The following is a 23,830-nucleotide window of genomic DNA, read 5'->3' on the forward strand; positions in this document are numbered from 1 at the left end:
TTGGCCTCTTCTGGGTATAAATGTTAGACTCTTGAGTAAGAATTAATCTCATCTTTCAGGAGCATGCACACTTAAGATGAGCACAGGATATATCCCTTGTAGATGGCTGAAACTTTCTACATTCGAAAAAGCCTGTCACCATTTCAGATGGCACTGGAAGAGGGCTTAATAACATAAGATTATAACTGTGTGTTTATAGTGATTTGTAAAACCAAATAACATAAGGCTTTGCACTTCTGTACGAAATCCCAGCTTTGTGTCTGGAATGGTATTTTCTTTGTTACCTAATCTTATCTAAGACCAGCGGATTTTAAAGTTAGGTAGTTAATGTTCTACTCCTTTGTTTCCCAAGGAAGCTCTTATTTAACACCTTATTTGGAATTGATTTTTAGGAGGAATAAAAAGTGCACTTTGCTATTTGATTTCTTGTATGCTTCCTTATTTTATAATTTTAATAATTATAATTTATAATTTATAATTTTGAATTTACTGTAACTTGTGATAGTTCTTCCTGTACTGCAGGACCATATGCAGTATATCTTACATGAAAAGTAATTTAAAAAGCAACCAACGTTTTCTCTGTGAGCAAATGTTCTTTCAAGATCTCTTTATTTTAAGAGGACCTTTCTATATGAGGCTCAGTTAATAATGAAAAAGAATGAATTAAACCCAGTGTTTCTAGGGTTGGGTTACTCATTTTCTGCCGTATTCCTGTTAGAACGTAAGGTCACTGCCACTGATGATACCAGGATTACTTTCAAGCAAGAATAATCCTCTGTTAGTCTATGGCTCCTTTACAGTCATTTAAGACATGCCGAGGAGGTGGGAACACGGTCAGCATATGTTTGCACTGTGGCATTTGAGGACTGTGTGTTCTCAGTTGGTCTTCACAGTACATGGCGCAGTTGTCCTCCGACATAGAGCAGAGAAACCTACAGGATATTCAGAGTAATGAAGCGAGGCAGAACTTCAACTCAGGTGTAGCAGGAGCTGAAGAAGGGCAAGATATCAGTGTCGTAGTAATGAGGGAACTGCTAGGTAGTCTGACAAACCACCATGGTTAATAAGCATTACACTGAACATTCACATTAGACAAAAATTTGTCCTTCATGATACCTAAAGCGAGAAAGAATGTGCTTGAGTGTATGCCCAGGGCAGGTGGAAAAAAGGTTTTGCCTGTATCTTACTTGCCTGTTTCACATGAGATTTTGTTTCATTGCTCTGTTTTTTGACTCTGCTAAAAACCACTGGGCAACAAAGACCCAGAAGTGATCACAAAGTAGAGGGCAGCAGATGCTATCTTCTTACCACAAAGGCACCTCTCCATCTACCAACTATCCAACCCACCATCTCTGATCCTAGTTCTTATAACTTCTCTATAATAAACATGCCAGCATCCTCTGGAGAGTGCCCTGTGAAGCCAGCATTCATTGGTCTGAACAGTTTGGATCTTTGTTCTGCCTTTGACCCACCTAGTTGTACTAGATGCCCTTGATAGAAGCTGGCCAGACAGAAGGGACAACTCACAGGTAATATTTTGCTCTCCTGTCAGGTTTTAAGCAGCAGATCCTTACCACTCATAGGCTCTTGCTGACAATCCCACAGCTTATCCTTTTCATCTTGCTGTCTTTGTGCGACATCATCCCAGTGACAGAAAAAAGTGTCACTATAATGCTATAAAATGCTGCAACTTCTTGGGTAATGAGAGTGCTTCATCTACAACAAAACACTATCAACATCTGTGGTGTTGTCATCTCACTGGTTGATGCTCCTGATTACATCATCTGATTCAAAGCCTGGAAATTGCCAAGGTGACAAGGAGGTTTTTGTAATCTACGAGTCTCTATAGTGAAGTGCTTCTGTTTGGGAAATCGGATTCTAGTTTACTCTGGAAAAAAAAATTAATCTTGTGTGTCTGCTGGCATTTTGTTATTTGAGCATTTTCCCAAACTGACACTGTGACTTCTCACAGACTAGAGAAACTCTAGCAAATCTGTAGAAACCAAATGGAAAAAAAAGAGATGAGGAGTTTAACCTTTCAAACAGTCAGTATTTCTATGTAGTCAAAGTGTTCTGCTTTAAGCTATTTTTTCTATTTTCAGAGGTAGCTGGCGAACTATAAGTAATAAGCAGGTTAATCTTCTCAAACATGAGATCTTTTGTTTCTGCTTTTTGTCTTATTTTGAGTGAAAAGGAATATCTACTTTTTTATGATCTGAGTAAATAGAAGAAAAAATCACTTCTTAGATGTAACAACACTGAAGCAGCAGCTCTGTAGGGAGAGCAAATGAATACACTCAGTTGTATTGGGTCTCCTAATATGCTTCTTATTAATGGAAAAATATTCCCTTTATTGTTTTCTTTGCAGATATTTGTATGCTTTAGGACAGAAGGTTTGGAAGCGGTGGAAAAAACGCTACTTTGTTCTTGTTCAGGTTAGTAGTCTGCCATGAAATTTAATTAAAAAGTTGTCTTGGACTATCAATTTTCTCATGTATGGTTTCTGGAGCTATTAGTAAATCAGTATCTTAAGGCAATATATGCAGCACTACTCCAAGCTTCTTCAACATAGAGACATCCAGGCTATTTTTTTTTAATCTACATATGTAGTAAACAGAAATGTCGCTGAGTTTTATGTATATACAAGTGAGTACCTACACTAAGCAATGTTTCAACTGAAACCTAGAAATTTCTGAATGAAATTGTTGTGACCTTGAAACATTCCACTCATAGCTTTCTAGCACTCAGTTTAAAATGCAGTTATATTTCACAAGGTGGATTGTGCTTTACTGTTTCATTTATTGTATCTCAACAAAGATTTCCTGCCTTTAAAATGAAATGAAAGCAACAATAGTTACTATTAAGAACATTTTCTTAAATATTTTTTCAATAATACTATTTTTTTCTTCTTTCTTGCAATATTAAATTGCATAAAATTTTGTAGTTGTTACAGAAAATCTAGTGTAGCAATTGTTCTTGGCCCCAAAAGTATGCTGGGCTGATATTTCATAGCTTTTTGTCCAAACCTAGAACTGTAAGTATTTCCCCATGCTAGTGAATTGTGACATTAACATGCCATTAATAGAATAAGAATAGAAAAGTAGATTTTGAGTGGTCAAAACTGAGAAATGAATTATTTTTGTGAGTCTTTGGAAAAAGCATTATTTTTCTGATTGTGCTTGTCTTTAGACTGCAGTTACAAATTTCATGTTCTGGGTCAGTTCAGACAATGCTGTTCTTCTGTGTCCTTTGTTTTGTTGACACAAAACTGTTAAAGTGTGAGTCTCCGTAAACATCATACAAAGGACGAAGCCTGTTAATGAGACTTTTTTAAGAGCGAAGTCTTCTAAAACTGCTTTATAGAAAACCTGATTCCTTGCTCTACCAGTCTGTCAGCCACACTCCCCTGGTCTCCTACACCTAAATGATGAAAATTGTAAGGATGTAAAAAAAAAAATCCTGAAAAAGGTCTTTAATAAAGTGAAGTTAAAAGCTGAGAGTATTTGCATTTGCCAGGTCTTCCTGGTTTCAGTGGGAATTGGCTTGCATATTGTTAAACAGTGAGTAATGACTATAAGGTTGAACAGGCTTTTCTGGAAAGTCTACTGAATTAATTTGGGTTATTATTTTACCAAGGTCCTCTGTGAAGAGATGAGGACTTTTTGTGACTTTAAGATTTGTAGAGGTTGGGAAGATCTCTGTATAGGATAGCATGGATGTGGAGGGAAAATAACTTAAAGTTACGGAGTGGGGAGGGGCTAGATGCTTCATTGTCTTTCGTGCCTTTTTTTAACAGTCCTCCTACATCCCTTGTTTCACAAAAAGAAAGACCTTGTTCTCTTCCTCTAAGCCACAGGTGTCATCTGAGTTTTAAAGTGCACACCTAAGAGACACATAGTCTTTCTGTGTATGTGATACGGAGCTTCCTGGGAGACCAGTTTATTCCAGCCAAGTTAATTTTAACTATCTTCTGCTTTCTATGCTGAAATTGAAATACTGGAAGAGAATATCACAGGAATTTTCCAACTGTGATGGGATTTAGACATCTATTTCATTTTAAAGCATCTATCAGCTCAATAAGGCTATATAAAAATACTGTGTTAAATCAATATTTACTGTCCAGACAGCTCTGGCTCATTTATATAGTCCAGCCGTAATATGTACGCTGACAATAAGCTGAAGTCAATACGTGTGAAATAAGCATCCAGTAATGAATATCAGTCTGTTGTATTGATATATTATTGACATATTGATGAGTGTTCCTCTATAGATTAGCTTTTAGCTTAAGTTAGTAAAATATTAAGGCCATGAAATTTAGTTGTAAGACAGAGGCTATCAGTATGATTTACACATGCTTTGGAAATTTAACTCAGGTGTGAAATTAGATGAATAATGTTGATTCTTCAGGAGCATGATGTGAGTAATGTGCATCTTTTTTATTGCTGCACGCATTAGAAGTTGTTAGTGGTTTGTGAAAGAATAGCTCAATGTTACAGGAAGGTTATAGAGTGTGGAAATTTTAACCTCTTCATAGTATTTGCTTTTCTTCCTTTTACAATCCAGTCACTTCTCTAAAAAGTTATCATTTCAAACTAGAAAAAGACAGGGACATAACATGTTAGGTGAAAAGCCTCAGCTGGACATGCTGGTTTATGTCATTTATTGTCTGAAAATATCTTCCTCCAGTAATCTGAATACAGTTTCACTTCTGTCATTTCAATTTAATCTGTTCTAATGTTTGAAAAGTCAGTCATTTGTTTCATGGATAATTTTTTTTCTGAACACCCCAGCTATGCAGGCTAGTTCTCACTGCTAAGCTCCTGAAGCAGGCTGCCCAGTGAACCCTGTAGCAGGGACCACAGAGTCAGCCTCAGGATTGCAATAACAGTTCCTCCTGGCACACTGAACATGGGGTCTTTGTGCCCCATGGGGACATCCCCTAGTGATACTGCTCATAAGTCGTGTCCACATTTCTGTGCCTATCTGTCTGTCATGCATGCACAGGTTGTTGGTTTTCCACTTTGTTACAAAATAGGTAGAACAGCTGATAGTTGGGTGTTTGGATCTCTGTAAGATGATGAAATTCAGGTAAATGGAGTTATAGAAAGGAGGTTCTCTTTTCTTCTGTTAAGCATCAATATTTAAGAAGGTGGCTTGATTCTGGTTTTGACTGAGAGTGTGTTGTATATAATCCTGACTTTTGAGTACCCATTATTCCATGAAGTATTGATACAAATTTGCTGAATTCTGAGGGAAAACTACCTACAGCTCTATTAACTACTAAAAATACACTTAAAACCAGTCATTGATCTATTTAAAAAGTGTGATTTCAGATTGTGCTGGTGGTTCTCACTATAGTGCTTGATAGCAGCCACCAATAAGGAAGAGGGTTTAAGATATTGCAAATGTAAACAAGCAAGGCAAGTTCTGTATTTATTTATTTTGTTGAGACCTTTTTTTCCACCCAACAAAGTTTCTGGAGTTTTTCTATTTGTTTCTTTGGTGGAGAGAGACTTTAAAAGGTCTCATTTTCAACAAAAAGATGAAGTGTAAGACTGATTTTGTCATTAATATCTTTTAGTAAAATTATCCTTTAAAATAAGAGAATGCATTTGAAGTATGTTTGAAAAAAAAGTAAAATCAACAGATTAAAAGCTCTGTCTGGTTATAGGGGTAAGGTTAAGAATGAACAAAGACACAAAGCCCAGCTCTTCCACAAGCTGAAGAAATCTGAAAAAGCTGGGCGTTCTATGCGTTTCCAGAATTAGTGTCTGCTATCTTCCTTTCTGATGCCTGAGTTGGTCAGTACAGTGTGGTTATACAGTTGTTGACATGAAAACGTGAGCGATGTGAGTGTCTGTCAGGTTATTTCATTTAACAAAATTGAATAATTTGAAAAATGTTTTTACTTCAGTGCCAGGTAACTGTAGGTTCCATTTACAAGAAAAAGAGAGGAGGCAGCTCTCATTAAATGCAGGAATAATTGCAAAGGATTTGGAGGTGTGTGACTAACCAACAGCTCCCTCTGTGCTTGTGCATGAGGGTAAATACAGTTCTTGGGAATATAAACAGAGAGGTACCAAGCAGTGACAGAGGTGATAGTGCTGCTGGGCCAGAGCAGAAGGCATGGCGTAGGGGCTGAGCCCAGTGTCAGGACCCCGAGGGGATTTCCAGCCCTGACTGCTCCTGCCCAGGTCCTCCCCACCCTGTCCACTGCCCAGGACCCCATTTCGGCCTCCCAGAGCCATCATCCCCTGCCCTGGTGACTCTGTGGCAGGGCTGGTCTCCAGCACCACACAGCCCTGCCCTGCCCAGCCATGGGCCCTGCTGAGCCAGGCCCACCCGCAGGCCCACATCCTGGCCCAGCCTTGGCCTGTGCCCAGGGAGGTGCCTGATGCCCGCGGCTGGGGCTGCCCCCGTGCCCCCAGCTGCCCTGCTCCTGGCTGCGCCCCGGCTGCCAGGCCCTGCCCTGCTACCCCAGGGATAACTCAAAACCTTTAAACCAAAATACAGTAGTTTTCTAAAATGCATACTATAAATGAAATCAAAACTACAGGCTTTGCACAAACAGTGAGGTGAAATTCTGTCATGTATGTCACACTGGAGGACAGGCTGGCTGTTGTAATTGTCCCTTATAGCCTGAAAACCTGAATTTCTGATAGTGATGGGCTAGATTGGTTTTTGTGTTTATTTGTATTTAGCTCTCTCTCCTTGGTACAGACCACTTGAGTGAATGACCTAAATCTGGTGTGGAAAGCTGGCACTCAGTTTTAGTTGCCTGACAGTGTCTCTCAAATTCTTATCTCCTGTAAAACTGCCTTTGCTTAACTAACATCTTAATTAAACAGGAACACCTATATCTAATTTCTGTAGCTGTAGACTTCTGCTGTGGTTCTGGAGACATCAGTTGAGCATTTGTGGCCTGATGGCAATTTTGCAGAGTGCTGTTAGAGTTGTTCCTTGTGCTTGTACACGTTGTGGCAGAGGATGTTTGGTCACTGCACCCTGCATACGCATAGCACAGCACCATCCTGTTTCCAAAAAACCCAAATGCTTGAAATAATAGAATATTTTTACAGCATTATGCAGATAATAATCACACCTTCTATCCTTATTTTTCAAAAATATCAATCTTTTACAGAGAGTCAAAAATCTTTTGTCAATAGCAGTTGAAGTCACTGGACTTTGAGGTGGAGTCATATGCATGTAGAGCACCAGCAAATATATGAATGAAGCTGAAATCAGCTGTCAAAATTTTACTTCAAAAAGGATCATTCCTAAAGTTGTAGCAAAAGCAATAAATCTAGGTAACAGTTAGCTGAGCAGTCAGCAACTGAGATAAAGATGGTTCATCGTCTATCAGACAAGCTCCTTGCCTATCCTTAGGTCCTTGCATAATTTTACTGATCTAAGAAATTATATTATAGTTGAAAACAAGTCAGTTGACCAGGTATCCTACAGACCTTGGAGACAAGAGTTTCAGAAACCCATGTAAATTCAGTTCCCTCAAGTTTCAAGTGTTCAACAGATTCTCAAGCTCTTTGTTCTGGACATCTTTTATGGTCTTTTCAGGTCTTCATTTGAGGCTGGAAACAGTTCTGATTCAGTGGTTGCTTTTCCTCTCCCAGCTGTTACATTCCTTTCTTTATCTTTTCAGTCACTTTTTCCCCAGCTCTCCTTATCACTTTCTGTTCTGTCTAGGGAGTCTTGAACCATGTGATGACAGATTCTCTTGTTTTTGCTTTATTATATTTTTAATAACTATACTTGATGAGAAGTAACTGATGTTGTTCATGCCAGCTGCAAGCTGCTTGGCCTACACAGTACTGTATCCAGTGAGCCAAGCAACCTGGAGATGGGTGTGAACACAGGTGCAAAAGATGCAGAAATTACACTATAAAATCAAACTGAATATCCTGGTACTTACCATCTTTACCTAGAATTGGCCAGATTATGTGTTCGTCTTTCCAGCTGCATGATTATTGTGGCACTCCTTATGCAAACAGTACTTTTATACATAAAAGTCCTTTTTTTTTCCAGCTTCTTGGAATACAGGACTGTTTTTTGTCACACAGTAGACTGAGCAGTTCAGTCAGTACCACAGTACCAAGTACTTCCCTACCAGAACCTAATTTGCTTCCTTTCAATTTTTCATAAAGCAACATCCCCAAATACGCTGTATTTCAGGAAACTGCAGAGAGACGTGTTTATGGCTTTTTCCCCCCCTTCCTTTTGGCAAGAAGGAGAGAGAATGCAAAGTTCTACACTGTAAATATTTCTGGAAAAAAGATGGGGTTTATTTCTTCAGCACAACTGAAAGCTAATTTAAACAGTGGTGCATGTGTTACACAATTCTAGAATCGAATTCAGCAATTAAGAAGTCCTTTCTTATTCAGGTTAGCCAATACACATTTGCAATGTGCAGTTACAGAGAAAAGAAATCTGAGCCTCAGGAACTGATGCAACTCGAAGGATACACTGTGGATTATACAGCTCCTCACACAGGTACTTTTTATGCTTTTAAAATATGAAATGTTTGTGTAAAGCAGCTGATTCTTGATCTGTCAGCAAGAAACCTCAAGGTTCTCTTTCAGCATATGAAGGTTTTGCAATGATTCCATTAGGATTTTCTAGTGTGAAAAATCATGCTTTTAGAAAGAAGCTTGTTTTAAGAAGAATGAACAATGAATTTACACTAAGGTTACCGGAAACATTGTAAGACCACATATGACACAAGGAAAAAATGATGAATTCTAGTCAATCTTTCCCTTTTCTCTGTATTTTTGGTGGTGGAGTCATATGGTAGTGTATGTGAAGTATATTCATAAATGACTTAGAAAAGAAGGTGAATGATGACAGTGCTTGCTAAAAACAAATTACTCAGAGTAATGAAAAATAAACTTGAGAATATCAGAAAAATCGACACAACTTAGTATTAAAACAGCAGAGGGAAATCAAAGTTATACATGTAGAGAAAGACTATTCTACTCTACCTACCCAGTGGAAGATTATGAATTTAAGAGACTTCTAAAATATTGAAGATTGATCTTTGGAAACATTGGCTCAATGTTTAGAATAATTGAGAAGGCAAACAATGCTCAGAAAGCGTTTGGAAAGCCAAAACAATGTTGTCATAAAAAAAACCCGGGCACAGCCACATTGACTGGTGTGTGCTGCACTGGTTATGCGCTCTCAGAGCAAAACACTGGAATGAGAAAAGGTACCAAGGAAGGAGCAACGACACTGATGTGAGATATGGAACTGCCTCTATTCAAGAAGAGATAAAGTGGTCAGGGACTTCCAGCTAAGAAAATGGTGTCTAGAAAGAGGATATGTTAGAGAAATGCAAAATAGCATATGACACGGAGAAGATGAATAAGAAATAAATTTGAATTGAACTGGAAATGCAATTATGGAAATATTTTCCTCTGTGACTTCTATATTTATTCTACTTACATGTTACTTCCATGTATTACCATTTGATCCCTATAGCTGTAGATTTTGTCATATTTCTAGGTCATAAATACCTATAAAATGTTTTAATGACCAGCCTCCCACCCTCCTCACACACAGACAGACAAAAACCAATAACATGATAAACACTGTTGATGATTTAGGAGTAACGTATTTATTAAGATTACCTTCCTGTTTCCTGCTCCAGGTCTTCAGGGTGGTCGAATGTTTTTCAATGCTGTTAAAGAAGGTGATACTGTGATATTTGCCAGTGACGATGAGCAGGATAGAATACTCTGGGTTCAAGCCATGTACAGAGCCACAGGTCAATCGTATAAGCCTATTCCTGCAAGTCAAGCTCAGAAGATGAATCCTAAAGGAGGAAATGTCAACACAGGTATAACCCCACTTTGTAAGTTGGCTTTCTTTTCTTTTGTGGCTTTGGTTTTGGTTTTAGTTGGTAAGATATGTAGCAGCTCCCTCAATGAAGTTTAATTAAGCAGAACTCATTCACTAGGGAAATGTGCCTAGCACTTTGTTGTTACCCAGAAGCTCTTTAACTCAGATTAATATTACCAGCGAGGGAAATCCTGACTTGCAGGTCATTATTTTTATTATAATCCATGAAAATATGGCAATTAGTTTCATATTCATTACAGTTGACCCACATATTACCATGGAGATGGTGTTTGGTTTACATTATATTTTTCAGTAGCCAGCCAGTGTAGTGTTGAATAGAAAAGCATCAATCTATTCTCAGAATTTTATAGATTTAGGTCATCTTTATCGTACACTGTATATATTAGTTATCTAAAAATTGCTATGCAGACAGTACATTGTGAGCTGAAAGGCACTAGATGGGCTGCTGGATTTTTTGCATCCCCCAGTGTAATATTAAACTACATATGAAAAATTTTGAAAAAACAATTCAGGTTTATGTTTTCCTCATCTTTGAGGAAAATATTGTTTCATAGAAAGTCAAGGTAGATAGCATATATTAACCATACCTTGAAATTTTCATATAATGTCTTTGAAAGAATTCTGTCGGGTCAATATCTGCATATAGGAAACATATATGATTTATTTTTTTTGTTCTAGAGGCTGAGTGCAATTCAAGGATATTTGTAATACCCATAAAATTTTTACAACATCGTAAGACTGTATACAATAAACCTTCTTCATTATTGTATATCTGTATATGTAGAGTGATAGAAGGGAGATGTATGATTTAAACTCAACATGGTTTAATGTCTGAAGTCTATAGCAGGTTGACCCAAAACCATCCTCCTCCTTCAGTCCTGCTGTCACGCATTCTCACAGCCTTCCATTCATCCTGTAATCTTTTATCATTTTGTTATTAGAAAAAATAATTAGTAAAATGTGCTCATTAAACTCAGTTATCTAAAATCCTGACTGGGCTGTCAAGAACATTGAAAATTCTACCTTCCAAAGTTGATGTTACATTATTGGCTGAAAATGACAACTTGTCAAATTGCAAGCATTTCATTAAATGTTTAACATTTCTAATCAAGTGATATGTGTAAATGACTATAAATTATATTTTGTTTTCACAGCCTCTGCTGTTTTCTGTATTCTCCGGTTCAAAACTCTTTGAGAGGTTTTGTAAGCTGTGGTAGAATTATTCCTGTGATCTGTACCATGAACTCCTTTTGTGGGAAAGGAAGTAGTAGAAAGGGAGGAGTAAGAGACTCCTTTTGTATAAAATAGGCTGTATTTTTTCAGTTATTGGTGCCTTGTTCCACTTAAGAAAATTCCTCCTACAAAAGAGTCCTTAAAATTACATGAACAAGATCCAACCACCTCAGAGTTGGATCAAAACAAACACATCAGGAACTCCTGAAAAGAAACTAGACATGCGATTATAATAAGCCACCCAGGGTCTGACTGATCTTTACAGCAATTATCACAAATGCAGAAAATGGAAATGTTGCTCTTGCATGTGCACAGCAGCAGCACTCCAAAAGGCCAACCTACAGATCTCTAACTGGTCCGAATGTGCAATCTCATCTTGTTGATGCTATGATGTGTGGCACTGTAGGTAGGATCATTCATGTAATTTGTAAGAAATCTGATATTCTATACTACCACATTGAAGTGTGGCACTGGAATCAAACTACTGTTGCACCCGTCCAACTTCTAAAATAAACACTAGCCAGTTTCTTCATTTCTGAGTAATGCAACGTGGTACTGCACTGAGGTGGCTCCAAAACAAAAGTGAACACAGGCTAATGTCAGCAATGATCAAGAAAAAGAGACTGCTCTTCAGTTCCGCTATCTGAATAAACATGCTGTAATGCAAAGAACGGAGTATTTAAGGTTGCATGATGGTAGAAAAGCCAGAACTTTCCCGAAGAAATGAATGTTTCAGGGAAAGCGCCAATTAAAAATATATTCATCTGAGTCACATAAAGGTGCAGGAGGCTATCCCTTTCTTAATGAGCAATGTACTAGGAGATCTATTCATCCAGTTAGAAAGGCTGCTGAAGTGATGATTGCTGTTAATAACTTGGTCATAACAAAGGAGTAACAGCAGCACGTGAGGGGATTGTCATGTTTTAATGAAGCAACACAAAGCCAAACATCATTCTGGACCTACACCACCATGACCTCTGAGATTACCTCTTTTTGAAAATATCTGCAGATGAGAAAGGAGACAGATAGATACTGGATAACCAAGTGAGGTCAGGAATCATTTGATCTGAGATGTATGGTTTTCCTCATCTCTATTTTGGAATGATGTCACTTATCAAAACAGCTCACAAAAGGAAAATATTTTGAGATTTTGGAGAGACTAGTTATAACAGTTGTCTTTAAAATGCTGTTTGGAGCTCATGTATGGAACATCAAATCCTATTTATTAAGTAGCAAGGGAGTAGCAGAAGGAGTCAAATACATAGGACTCTGTGGGGAAACCAGAATATGATTAACATAAGGTACTGGTGTCATAATGCAAAGACGCAGGAAATACCACTGCTTAACCTTATGGTGGCATTGCTCAATTTTGGAATAATTGGTAAAGTTCTAGTAAAGCAGTCCTTTTAAAATAGTTCTGAGAAGTTTGTATCTGTATCTTCAGTTAATTACATCTTTTAGAAACAAACAGAAATAAAAGATATTTTTTCAGTTGACATAGTTTTGTCAGCAGGTTGGCAACTTTATATCCAGCATACACTTTGGCACCCGGAAGAGTGGAGTAACTCCACCCTCCCTGTGTGTTCCCCCGTTCCCCTTCATGTCCCATTCCTGCTTGCCTCCAACTACTTCCATCTCCCTTTTAGAAAGAAAAGGTTAGCAGTGGCCTCCACCACCTTAGGCAGTCAGTAAGTCACCTTTCTGCTCTCTCCCTTGCTACTCAGAAACATGCAAAAACTAACTAGCAACCTCTTCAAATCAGTCCTTCAGCAAAATACTGTTAGTCCATCTGTGTCCATCCTGTCGGTCAGGCCATACGGGCCAGCTGCTTTCTCATATTCTGCCACTTTCTCTCCATCTGTTACTTCATTGTCTGATATTTAAATGATAAGGTTCTGGGGGCATAGATTGTCTCTTTGGCCTGTGTTTCTAAGCATGTAGCACTTTGGAGCCCTGGTCAATGATCAGGAGTTGAAATGTTCCCGATGTAAGCTGTCTCTATCTGTGTGGAGTGGCACTTGAAGAAATGTAATGCATGTCTTGCCAGTGTCTTTTGCAAAAAGCATGTGCACCTTCGTCTTCATCCAACCCGTTCCAGCCTCTTCTGTATCAGTCATAGTTCTTACCCTACTACTCCTAGTCTCTAAATCTTTTTAATCCCTACAGTACTAGATTTCTTGTCTCTACCTGCTCTTCTTTCCTGCCTGAGTTAGTTCAAATTGCTTCCACAATGGTTAAACTCAAGCAGGGATGTCGCTGAGAGACACAAAAGGGAAGAGGTCACCACTTTATAAGGCCAGTTCCTGTAGTTCACCCTAGCCCAGAGTAAATGCTACAGAAAGCATGTATTTGCTTCTGGGCTGGAACAGGGTGGAGATGATGCCTAGTGATTTAGTTATCACTGGGAACCACTCGAGCATGTGCCATAAACATGGAATTCTTGGTAGTCTTAATTCACTCAACTCTACTGAGTCACTGAGGATGTGATGATTTTTGTAGCCTTTGCAGCTGGGCTATAATTGGAAGTTTCTTGCAAAGATGGCAAAAGGCATATTCAGGATGTTATTCTGCCACAATAAATACCTTTGTCTAAAAGAACGCCCAAAGAATTTGCTAAAACTCCTGCTTTTGTAAGTTTTTCCCATGGTTTTAAAATACATATATTTGTCCTTCCTTGATCCAACAAAAAAGGATAGTTTTTGGCTAACAGTTTCCAAAAGATTAAATAAATACACAATCTGAAACAGGCAGTGTAACATGGAAATAGCAGCCAAACAGTTTGAGTTAGAGGTAACTTGAAAGCAGGACAAAAAATTGCATTAAGAAGGGAAGAAAATTAATTGTGAAAAAGCAGAAGTATTACTGCTTCAAAGTTCTCCTCAAATATCTTCCCAATATTTCACAAGATTAAGAAAGTGTAGAGAATAAAATGGAATTGAATTTTTTTTCCTAACTGTTTATCACAATAAAGCACCCTCTGTGTCTTTTGCATTTGCATGTAGCTTGAACGGGACATCTAAAGCTGACTTGTGTAGGAATTTGAAAAATACAGTCATTTTAACAATTTGTAAAAGTAGGTTGTTAAATAAATTTTAATTCACAATCATATAACATTTATTAATGCCTCATAATCTTTGATCAAGTCCTTATTTTTTAAATCCATTTGTGTTTCAAAAATATTTACTAGTTATCATGTATGCATATCATAACAGTAAAATAAAATGTAAAGTATTACATGAGATCTATTTTTCTATTGTTTCCTGCTTGCCTACAGCTGGCAAAGGTCAGTTTTTTGACTGGTTTTCTGTTAGAATACATTTGGTAGCAGATCTTCTGTTACTATTTGACAACGTTATTTGTACTGTTTGAGTCACTGTCATCGATCTTCCTGTAGAACTAGATGATCTAGAAACTATGTATATTTTTAAACTATATTTTTGCTTATTTTGCCCAAATTATGTAATAGCAGATTCTGATTTCACAAGCTGCATTGTATTCAATAGGTCACCTTACACACTGTGATCATCTAGGTGACTCTATCAGAATGTTGAATCTGTTTCCTTTGGAACATCCAGTCTCCTGATTTCAAAATACTTAATTACTTGTCAGTACTTACACAGATTTTCATTTTTAAAAGGAGAATCTTTCATATTTGTGTAGTTAAGCCGAGAAAAAAAATCAAGCCAGTTAAATTAAGAAAGATTCAGCTGTGTATAATTTGTACCTGAGACCAATGGCAGAGAGAAATATTAATCCTTTATCTTTTCTGTAATCTGTTTACTTTAAATAATGACTCAATAAATCATTTATCCTTATAAGAAGGAAAACTTGTAAGAAATGTAGAAACCAGTCACTTACACATTAAACAGATTGGGCGTGGAGAACTTTTATCTGTGAGTGGATCATTTTGGAAACTACGGATAACTTCATGTTGTAGTTTAGTACTTTCAGTTATGTAGTTGTGTTGATATCAGTTGTTTCTCTTTGAATTCAAGTGTTTAAAAACATTTAAGAGAGAGCATTTCATGTACCTATGTCAAAAATATGAACTAAGTTTGCCGTTAATAATAGGCTAGTCTAATGCTCATTGAAATATTGTTAATCTATGTAATCACATATGCCACTGATCCTTAAACCATTAAAAATATATGCTGCTGTTTCTCTGGGATGATGGTCTCATACCTTACACCATTGATGTATTGTCATACTGTTTATTTGCTACATCCACCTTGGTGAAATCTGTCACATGGATGTGACTCTTGCTTTGACAATGCAAAGCCAAGTGATATGAATTAGTTTCTGCATCTTTCCAGGATGTGATGCTGCAGATCCTTCAGCTTGAATTAAATAATTCTCCCATCCACAAATACAGCTGAAAGTTGGACTTGACATGGATCAATATGATCTGGGGCTAAATTTCTAAATGTGACTGATTATGTTAGCATCATGCGCACAGATCAATATTGAGTTTTATTATGAACCTGACTCTATAATTGGGTTTAATCAATAAACTTTTGTCTCCTTTTCTTTAGAAATTTTAGGTTTGTACTATGCAGGTTTTCAAAATTGCATTTAGGATACGCTTAGATCCATACTTTTCTAGTAACGAATATAAAAAGACCTAGGTTTGAATTTAAAGGAACAAAGAGCTAAGACCCTATTGAAAAGATAAGTCAATTTTTAAGTTGATAGGACTGTTCACCCCAGTACAGTCTATAGAATCCAAGACAGCTAATGTGCTAATACATAACTAGTCCTTTTGGGCACTGTAAGGCTTTTTCTGTCCATAGTTGATAGATAATTCACATTGAGGACTTTGACAAAACATAGCATTAATGAAAGCAATCGCTAGAGCTTCTCTTTTGATAAACCCGCGGGGTTTAAAGGCGTTGAAAGATGCAGTCTGTGAAGAACAATAAATTTGGGCCTTTGATTGAAGTGCCATTTCGGATGGTATGTTTTCTCCATGTATTTACACAAAAATGCTGCTCCCTTTTTCACTACTCTTTGCTGGAAGGTTGAAGGAGCTCTTTGCCATTACTACATTAAGGTTTGTCTCATTAAAAGCTGAGTACAAAAAGAAGGCTGGAAATGACCTAGCTCAAGCCAGTGTGTTCATTTCTGCTCCAGTTTGCCATTTGAGAAGTAGGCTTCAAGCCATGATGAATACTTCTATGAGTGGTACTTTGATCTGCAGTAAAGATGCTCTTTCTTATGTGAAGAAATAAATGCATAAACTTTTCTTTTTGCAATGGAGGGAAGGGTATGTATTTGGTTATTTTGCTAAAATTAGAAAGAGCATCACACAAAACCAGGAAATTATAGAACACGTTTTTTTCATGCTCGTAACATTGTTTTGTAAATTGTACCATTTGAAGAGCTCCACTAGGAAACCATACTTTAAGAATTATTTTAAAGCGCTATGTTGTATTTTCAGGTAGCCTTTCTAAATTGTTTTATTTAATCTGTCAATGGGTAAAAACTGTTATTTTTTCACTCCATAGATTGGTATGATAGAAAAGTAATTCAATATTATTTTCAGATTAAAAAAGAATATTCTATGATGTCATCTGCAAGCATCTACTTATGTAACTTGTTTCTTTAAAATATATTCAAGAAAGTTTATTATATATTGAGACTTCTATACCATGTGTGCACTTGTGTTTGTAAATCCACACACACACTCACGTGTATTGTTCCGCACATTTTTGCTTTGTATGAACAGATACAGACCGTGGTCAGAAACATGGCATGGATGAGTTTATTTCTGCTAATCCCTGCAAATTTGACCATGCTTCCCTCTTTAGACTGCTTCAGAGGCAGACCTTGGATCACAGATTGAATGACTCCTATTCTTGTTTGGTGAGTACTGGCTGGAAGATAGATATAAAGAAGTGAGAAATAGTTGTTACAAAGTAGTCCTTTCTTCCTAGTTCATTCAATAGCTGCAGTTGTAGTAGGAATAAAGGGTCCAATCGATTGGTTTCAAATTTGAAAATTATACACTTGCAAGCTGCTGCTGTGCCACTCGATAGAAAGCAAAGAGACCCAAACTGTCTCTGATTTTATCAGCTGAAATTTATCATGTCCTCTGTGGAGGTTTGAATAAAAACAGAAGGTTTTGATAATGGTAAGAACTCCTGTGGTAGGATTTACTGACACCTGTACAGGCATTTTAAGGTATAAATGCAGTCACCTCGTGTCAGACATTTTCACCTATCTTGTAATTCTTCATTCCACTGCGGTGTGAAGAAGGAAAAACGCCAAAAGAAGGGAAGCAGAACCACAGGCAACATGGATATATGGGCATATATGTATAACCTGAATTGCAAAAACAAAAAGGGAGTATAATTATTAAACAAAAACAAGGAAAGTGTGATCTCTGTATCAAAATTAATGTTTTTCACACTCAAAGACAGCTATAAAAGATGAGATATTGGCATAACATGCTTCCATATTTGTAACTGTGGTTTCCCTTTCCTACATAACATTCTATTCTATGCATTGTGAGGCTAAGAGTTGAGGATGGGGCTGCTTCTGCGTTTGTTTTCAGTAGGGAAACCAGCAGCAATCTTGTGAAAGTCCATCAGATTATACACACTTCTTAACTAGGTTTGTGTAGGTCAGACTTCATAAATTCCCAAGGCCTTATTTTTCACCTTATATCATGTCTGAACTAGTGATCTCTCACTAAGGACCTAAAATGCCTCATAGCACATAATTTTTTCACTTCATTATACCAAAAGCAACAGAAAAGTATAACTTTTTTTTTTACTTCTTTTTTCCATTGATCTGACTAGTCATGTAATCCAAAGATAACGATGGGTTTTATAGGTTTGTTTGCAAGTGTAAAAAAAGAAAAAAAATTATTATTTGATGGCAGTTGCTTCCTTTTTAAAATACTACCATATAAGTATGTATAGAAAAAGTTAAAGGACTCATTTGCTGTCTGCGGGTTGCACGCTGAATCAAAGAGGCCCGAAGGTACATCTGTACAAAGTAATTGGCACTCAAAGAGAAAATGGTTAGCTTTCTAACAGTGCATTGGGGTCAAAATCTTTTTTTATAATAATAATATAGTAAGACACTTAATATAACCTTGAAATCAGGAACTTTTAGAAGAGGTTAGGTGAAATACACAGTGCTATAGCAACCATAAAGCAGATGCATTTCTTATTGTTCTTTTTAAAATTCAGCTTTTAATAAGTAGAAAGGGTGCTAATTTTTTTTTAAAATTGCGTTTTTAACTATATTTTTAAATTAGAAAAATTGGGAATGTCAAGGTAGCAGTAGGATGCATGAACATATAAGTGTGATTTTTTTTCCTGAACAGCTTATTTCCTATCATCTTTAGAAACAATGCATTCCTTTATTTCAATAAATACAGAGTAACCACATGTACAAATTGTAAAACTAAAACCAATAATATGTAAGAATTAATATTAAGCAGAGTTCCGTATTAAATTACTATATGACTTCTTTAATTTTACATTCTTCTTGGCATTTGGGAGCTTCTTTTTTTGTGTCTTTTTTGCAATTATACAGTAAAAAATATGCAGTTATCTAATACTCTGTAGCATATAGTTGCTGTGTGTTTGTAGGACTTATGCATGGTATGGGCTTGAACAAGGGCAAGGAAGGCACATATTTATATGAAAATGACTACACTAGAACAGATCTGCTACAGAGACTTATGTTGGAGTAGTGAGTTCTTTAAAATTTTATGTTCTTGTCATAATTTTCTCCTACGATAACGTACAGAAATTGTAATAGTTATTTTTTTGTGTACTGCTAACGATTGCCGTGCAGCATTTTGTCATGTTTTCCATAAAAATGTAGGGAGACCAGGGACAATGACAATGTATTGGCAGAATATCAATCACAATAACCACTCTTTATTATATCTAGGGATAGGATACATATTATTGCAGAAATTCAGTTAAAATCCCTTTTCTTTCTTCTTTCAATGGAATACCATATTTTCTAGCAAACACTGTGTAAAGTACATAAGCCATTGCATCACGACTGCATGTTAGTTTAAAATGCTGAGTACTGTTCTGGGTGCTGTAATAAAGCTAAATATTCTCTAGAAACAGCTGACGATCTTTAAAGGCAGTGGAAACACTGACTTCAAAGAAATAAATCAGGAACAAATGAATTTATGAAATAACTTAGAGGTGTTCTTGTGTGCAAATAATACATTAAATTCAAAAGTTGAGGGAGAATATAAAATTTAAATTCCTGTCTCATGCAAGTCTTGGTAAAGTTAAAACACAGATGACTTAAACCTGATATGAATTTATTTTTAAGTATTGTTTAATAGTGTTTTGACTGATATTTTTGATAAAATATTGAGCATCTGAGCTTGCAGAAGCACTCACAAGCAATAGGGAAGTACCAGTCTTCAGCTGCTAAACTGATGTTTTAAATTGATGACTTGCAAAATCATTTTGCTTATCCAAGATATTTGTATATTTGAGTTCAGGTGCTCCTCAATCTCTCTTAATCATTTGGCAGGGATGATGAGAGGGAAATATCACCACAATTAAGAAAAGAACAAATAAAAATGCTTGTTTAGAGCAGCTATGCAGTAGCTTGTCGTTCTCCAAGGTTTATGTTTTTCTCCCTGCTGCTTTTTGGAAGCTCAATGAGCTATCATTTTTCATATTGGGAGGCAAAGCAATCAAGGCTCTTCTGTTCTACATTTCTGCATCAAGAATCAATTATATTTTTTTACACTCTGGATTCACTCAAGAACTATTTTTGTGGTGGGAAGGAGTCTCTACTTTGTTCATGTCTGTGTCAGGGTTACACCATTCTGGTCTCATCAAGACTCTGGCCGTGTAAGTCCTCAGTATGCCCCAGAATATCTAGTTATTATTTAAGGTCAAATCATACTCATCTTATTCAGGTGGCTTTTAACAAACTACTTAGCTGTGTACCTCTTTACTAGTACCAGTTGTTTAAAAGTTGTTAAAAGTGCACGTTACATAAGAAACAGGGTAAATGGTCAAATTGTGGTTCTATCACATTACAGTTCCAGCCACAGGGAAGCGACCGTCCAGAAACTGTGTTTTAACTGTCCACATTAATGTCCCTAACCATTACCCAAATGTTCTTTCTCAGCTCACAGTTAATAACTTGAACCAAATAAATTATTTTGAAGTGTTAGTTTATTTTATATAAGGTTTTGATATAATTTAATCTGTACCAGACTTTGCATGTATTAGCATGTGTTTATAAACCGTGTATTTCATAGTAACGGTAAGTCAGAACTGCAAAAGTTTTCTGACATTTCTCCTTTCAGCAAGAGGGCTATTGTTGGATCTAACTTCCAGTGCCATCAGCTTTATTCAGATATAAAACATTCTAGTATAAAAAGTTTATGTAATGCACATAAAAAGATATATTTCTGTTCTTTGATTTAAAAGCTGTGAGTGGGAGAAGAAATCTCAAAATGTTGTGGGTTTTTTTGCCTTTCTCTTTCAGGGTTGGTTTAGCCCAGGTCAGGTCTTCGTATTAGATGAATACTGTGCTCGCTACGGAGTGAGAGGCTGTCACCGCCATCTTTGCTATCTGAACGAATTGATTGAACATTCAGAAAATGGTTCTGTCATTGATCCAACCTTGCTCCACTACAGTTTTGCATTTTGTGCTTCTCACGTTCATGGTAACAGGTAATTTAATGGTGTATTTTTAAATTCATAGCCTTCAGATGAAGCAAAAGTATTTATAGGCTCTTGCATTTACCAGGTAGGGAAGTTGCACACAACAGAAATCAGTTCATGAAAGTTTCTTCAGGGGTATTGGAAGTTCTATACAGATACTATATATATTTTAAAAATCTCTTTTCAGTTTGTACTGTCTTAATGCAGTGTGTTTTCTTGGGTATTGTATAGACAGGCTGATTCAAGGCAAAAGGATATAATCCTATTAAAAGGTAGTCTTCTGTATTTTGTGTTTGTGTTGTGTTAGTGAATGGTGCTTCCAGTGAACATTTTTAACAAATTTGCAGTCTGAGGGAAATTTTGACTCTTTTTTTCTACAGTCTGTATCTCGGCAACTAATCATACTTTACTGAGTTGTTCTGGCTGTGCTACCACAAGGAGAAATAACATATTGGGAAAGTGATGTGACCCCAGCCAGGAAGATCTAGGGCACTTCTGGAATTCTTTCCACTAAAGGGGTAGGCTGCTTCAGGAGCTGTTGGTCTCAGTGATGCTCTTAGTGTGATGTCTTCCTTCCACTTGCAAGTGAAAGACTCAGAAAAAATTAAGTTGTTGCTTTGCTGTGCTAAGCACTTTGTTTAAAAGAAGCTTTTGATTCATCTGTGTCTTATTCCAAATCATGAGGGAACTAGCTCTGCTGTTGAGCAGCAGGTATCAGAGATAGGATCACTGGATAGCTCAGGTTTGAAGGGACTTCAGAAGGTCTCTAGACCAACCTCCTGATCAAAGCAGGGTCAGCTGTGAGGTCAGACCAGGTTGCTCAGGGCTTTATCCAGTCAGGTCTTTACCCAGTTTGAACCAATATTATTTCAACGTTGTTACATCTGCTGTCTCTTCTCAACCTCCTAGCAGCAGCTGAGGGGTTGCCTTTCAGTCCCCCTACACACCACCTATTCTTCAGGCTGAACAAGCCCAGCTCCCTCAGCCTTTCCTCAGAGCAAGTGCTCTAGCCTCTGACTGTAATGGTTGCCATCCACTGAACTTGCTCCTGTTCATACATGTCTTCCTTACACTGGTGCAGGGAGTGGGGTAGGACAACATACATTTATACTGTACTGTGCACACTGGATTTGTAGGCGGCTATAGGAAATATGTTTAAAAAGTTCAAAAATAAAAAAGGAAAACCCAGTAGATCTCCCCCTTTCAACTGATCCAATCCTGCCACCAGGGGAAAACTTACAGTACCAAAAAGCTATTATTGTGACTCTGTCAGCAAACCCCAAAACTGAATCCTGGTAGGGATCAGGGGAGAGAGAGAGGTTTTCTTCCCAAAATTATGCTTATGTTGCCTTGCAACCAGTCAGTCAGAAAGGCCATTTTACTTGTCCTCTAGCCACTGAAGAAGGGGCAATCCTTAAAAAAGATATTCTTTCCTTCATTAGGTCGGACAAAGTCCCATCTGTGAGAATAAGAGCTTAGCATTTGTGACCTGAGTGATTTGGTAGTGGGAGATCAACATTATGTAATCCTTGATAAAAATACCCAAAATTAAAATGTTTTTGAATGTGCCTGAAATACTGTCAAGAATCCTAATGTTCCTACTGGTAAGTTAGGAGATTTTCTGGCTTTTACTTGGTAACCTATTATCTGTAAAAGCATGCTTCTTTTGTCAGTTTGTGAAGAACCTGACACATTCGTGTTTCCTATTGAATCTAATTCTTTGTTATTTCTAGCCTTTTTATTACTGGTTCCAACCTAACAAGACAAATATACAGTGATAATTGCTCAAACTTATTTCAAGAATTCAAAAGAAAGGTAGATACATTTCTTTTTATTTCATAATTTAAGTGAAGGACAACAGTGTGTGCAGTGCATGAAAATATCTTAGGGAGCACATCATTTACACAGTGGTAAGCACTCTGTTTGTGTTCTGTCTATTCCTCCTGTACAGATATTCTCTGAATAGCATTATGAGTGTTTTAGGAATAAAAGAAGTGTTGAACAGAGAGGGTCTGACTAGAACTGAGATATTGTAATAAGGAAGAAAAAAGAAACCTGAAGAAAGAAGAAAAGTAAGTCAAGGACAGAAGCAGACACACTCACTGGGGATGGCAGACACACATATACGCACATAATACATCCACTCATTCATCTGCTGCAGCACTAAGAAATAGTAAAAGGGAAAAAAGAATTTCACAGACAATGCACGACAGGCCAAAGTTCTAGGCTGATCCCTGGCGTAATACATCTTAGTTTTAGAAGTCAGGCTGAGAATTAGAAAGACCACAGAACAAAGACAAAGAGCTCTATACTCTGGGCATTATGTATTCAGTTTATATTTCACCTTTGCTTCACAGAGGGATCTTAGGCCTTCCACTAGCCTGAGAAAGATCATCAAAAATGATCTTGAAGTCAGGTGATGGAGGAGCATGTAGAAATGCAGCTGTATCTGTAGTTCAAATTATCAGTTTCTTTTAGGCATGAATTTTAGAGTAGCAGGCAATCTAGTGACATCAATCAAATGATCAGATAAAGGTGTCACCTTCATTTTTGGTAGTCTGGTGAGGAGAAACTCAAGCACAAATCAGAGTAAATCTACAAAATATACTGGGGCCATACCAGGACATATGCTGAGCACACCAATGGCTACACCTGAAGTAAAACTGGTGAGGAAGCAGTCTCATATGATGGACCTCAACTGTCTGTTAGTCATAGGCACTGGGCATGATTGTGGGATTGCATGATCTGAATACTGCTCCTAGTAAACACTATGAAAAATGCTGAATCAGCTTTGGCTTTTTCCACCCTTCATATGGGTCCAGAAATCTTCCAGCAGATTTTGAACCCTTGGCTATCCCCCATACTCCTTTGCTGCATCCTAGGACTTGAAATATGAACTATCTTCCGTGCTGCAAGCTGTAATGCTCTTGCAGGCTGTAACACAATAGCTGTGGTTTTATTTCAAAACATCTGGAATGAACACATAAAAGTGAATTGTTGTCCTAGAGCTTCAGAGACATTGTGGAGCACAGAGGAGACCTGAAGTGAGCTCTGGT

At 37.2% G+C, this 23,830-nt stretch overlaps 1 protein-coding gene across 8 annotated transcripts in view; it reads left to right on the plus strand.

Annotated features, from left to right (window-relative positions):
* CADPS2 (calcium dependent secretion activator 2) overlaps positions 1-23,830 on the plus strand; it is a 318,752-nt gene that overhangs the window by 197,353 nt on the left and 97,569 nt on the right. For 7 of the 8 annotated variants that reach the window (XM_064446439.1, XM_064446493.1, XM_064446458.1 and 4 more), the window contains exons 9-13: positions 2,369-2,435; positions 8,397-8,505; positions 9,662-9,865; positions 16,832-16,968; positions 20,596-20,783. In XM_064446439.1, the coding sequence (XP_064302509.1) occupies positions 2,369-2,435; positions 8,397-8,505; positions 9,662-9,865; positions 16,832-16,968; positions 20,596-20,783 (705 nt within the window). The remainder of the gene's footprint in view (positions 1-2,368; positions 2,436-8,396; positions 8,506-9,661; positions 9,866-16,831; positions 16,969-20,595; positions 20,784-23,830) is intronic. The other variant, XM_064446432.1, reaches the window with a different exon arrangement.

Source organism: Phalacrocorax carbo, chromosome 1 (assembly GCF_963921805.1).
Source record: "Phalacrocorax carbo chromosome 1, bPhaCar2.1, whole genome shotgun sequence".
NCBI classification, from domain to species: Eukaryota; Metazoa; Chordata; class Aves; order Suliformes; family Phalacrocoracidae; genus Phalacrocorax; species Phalacrocorax carbo.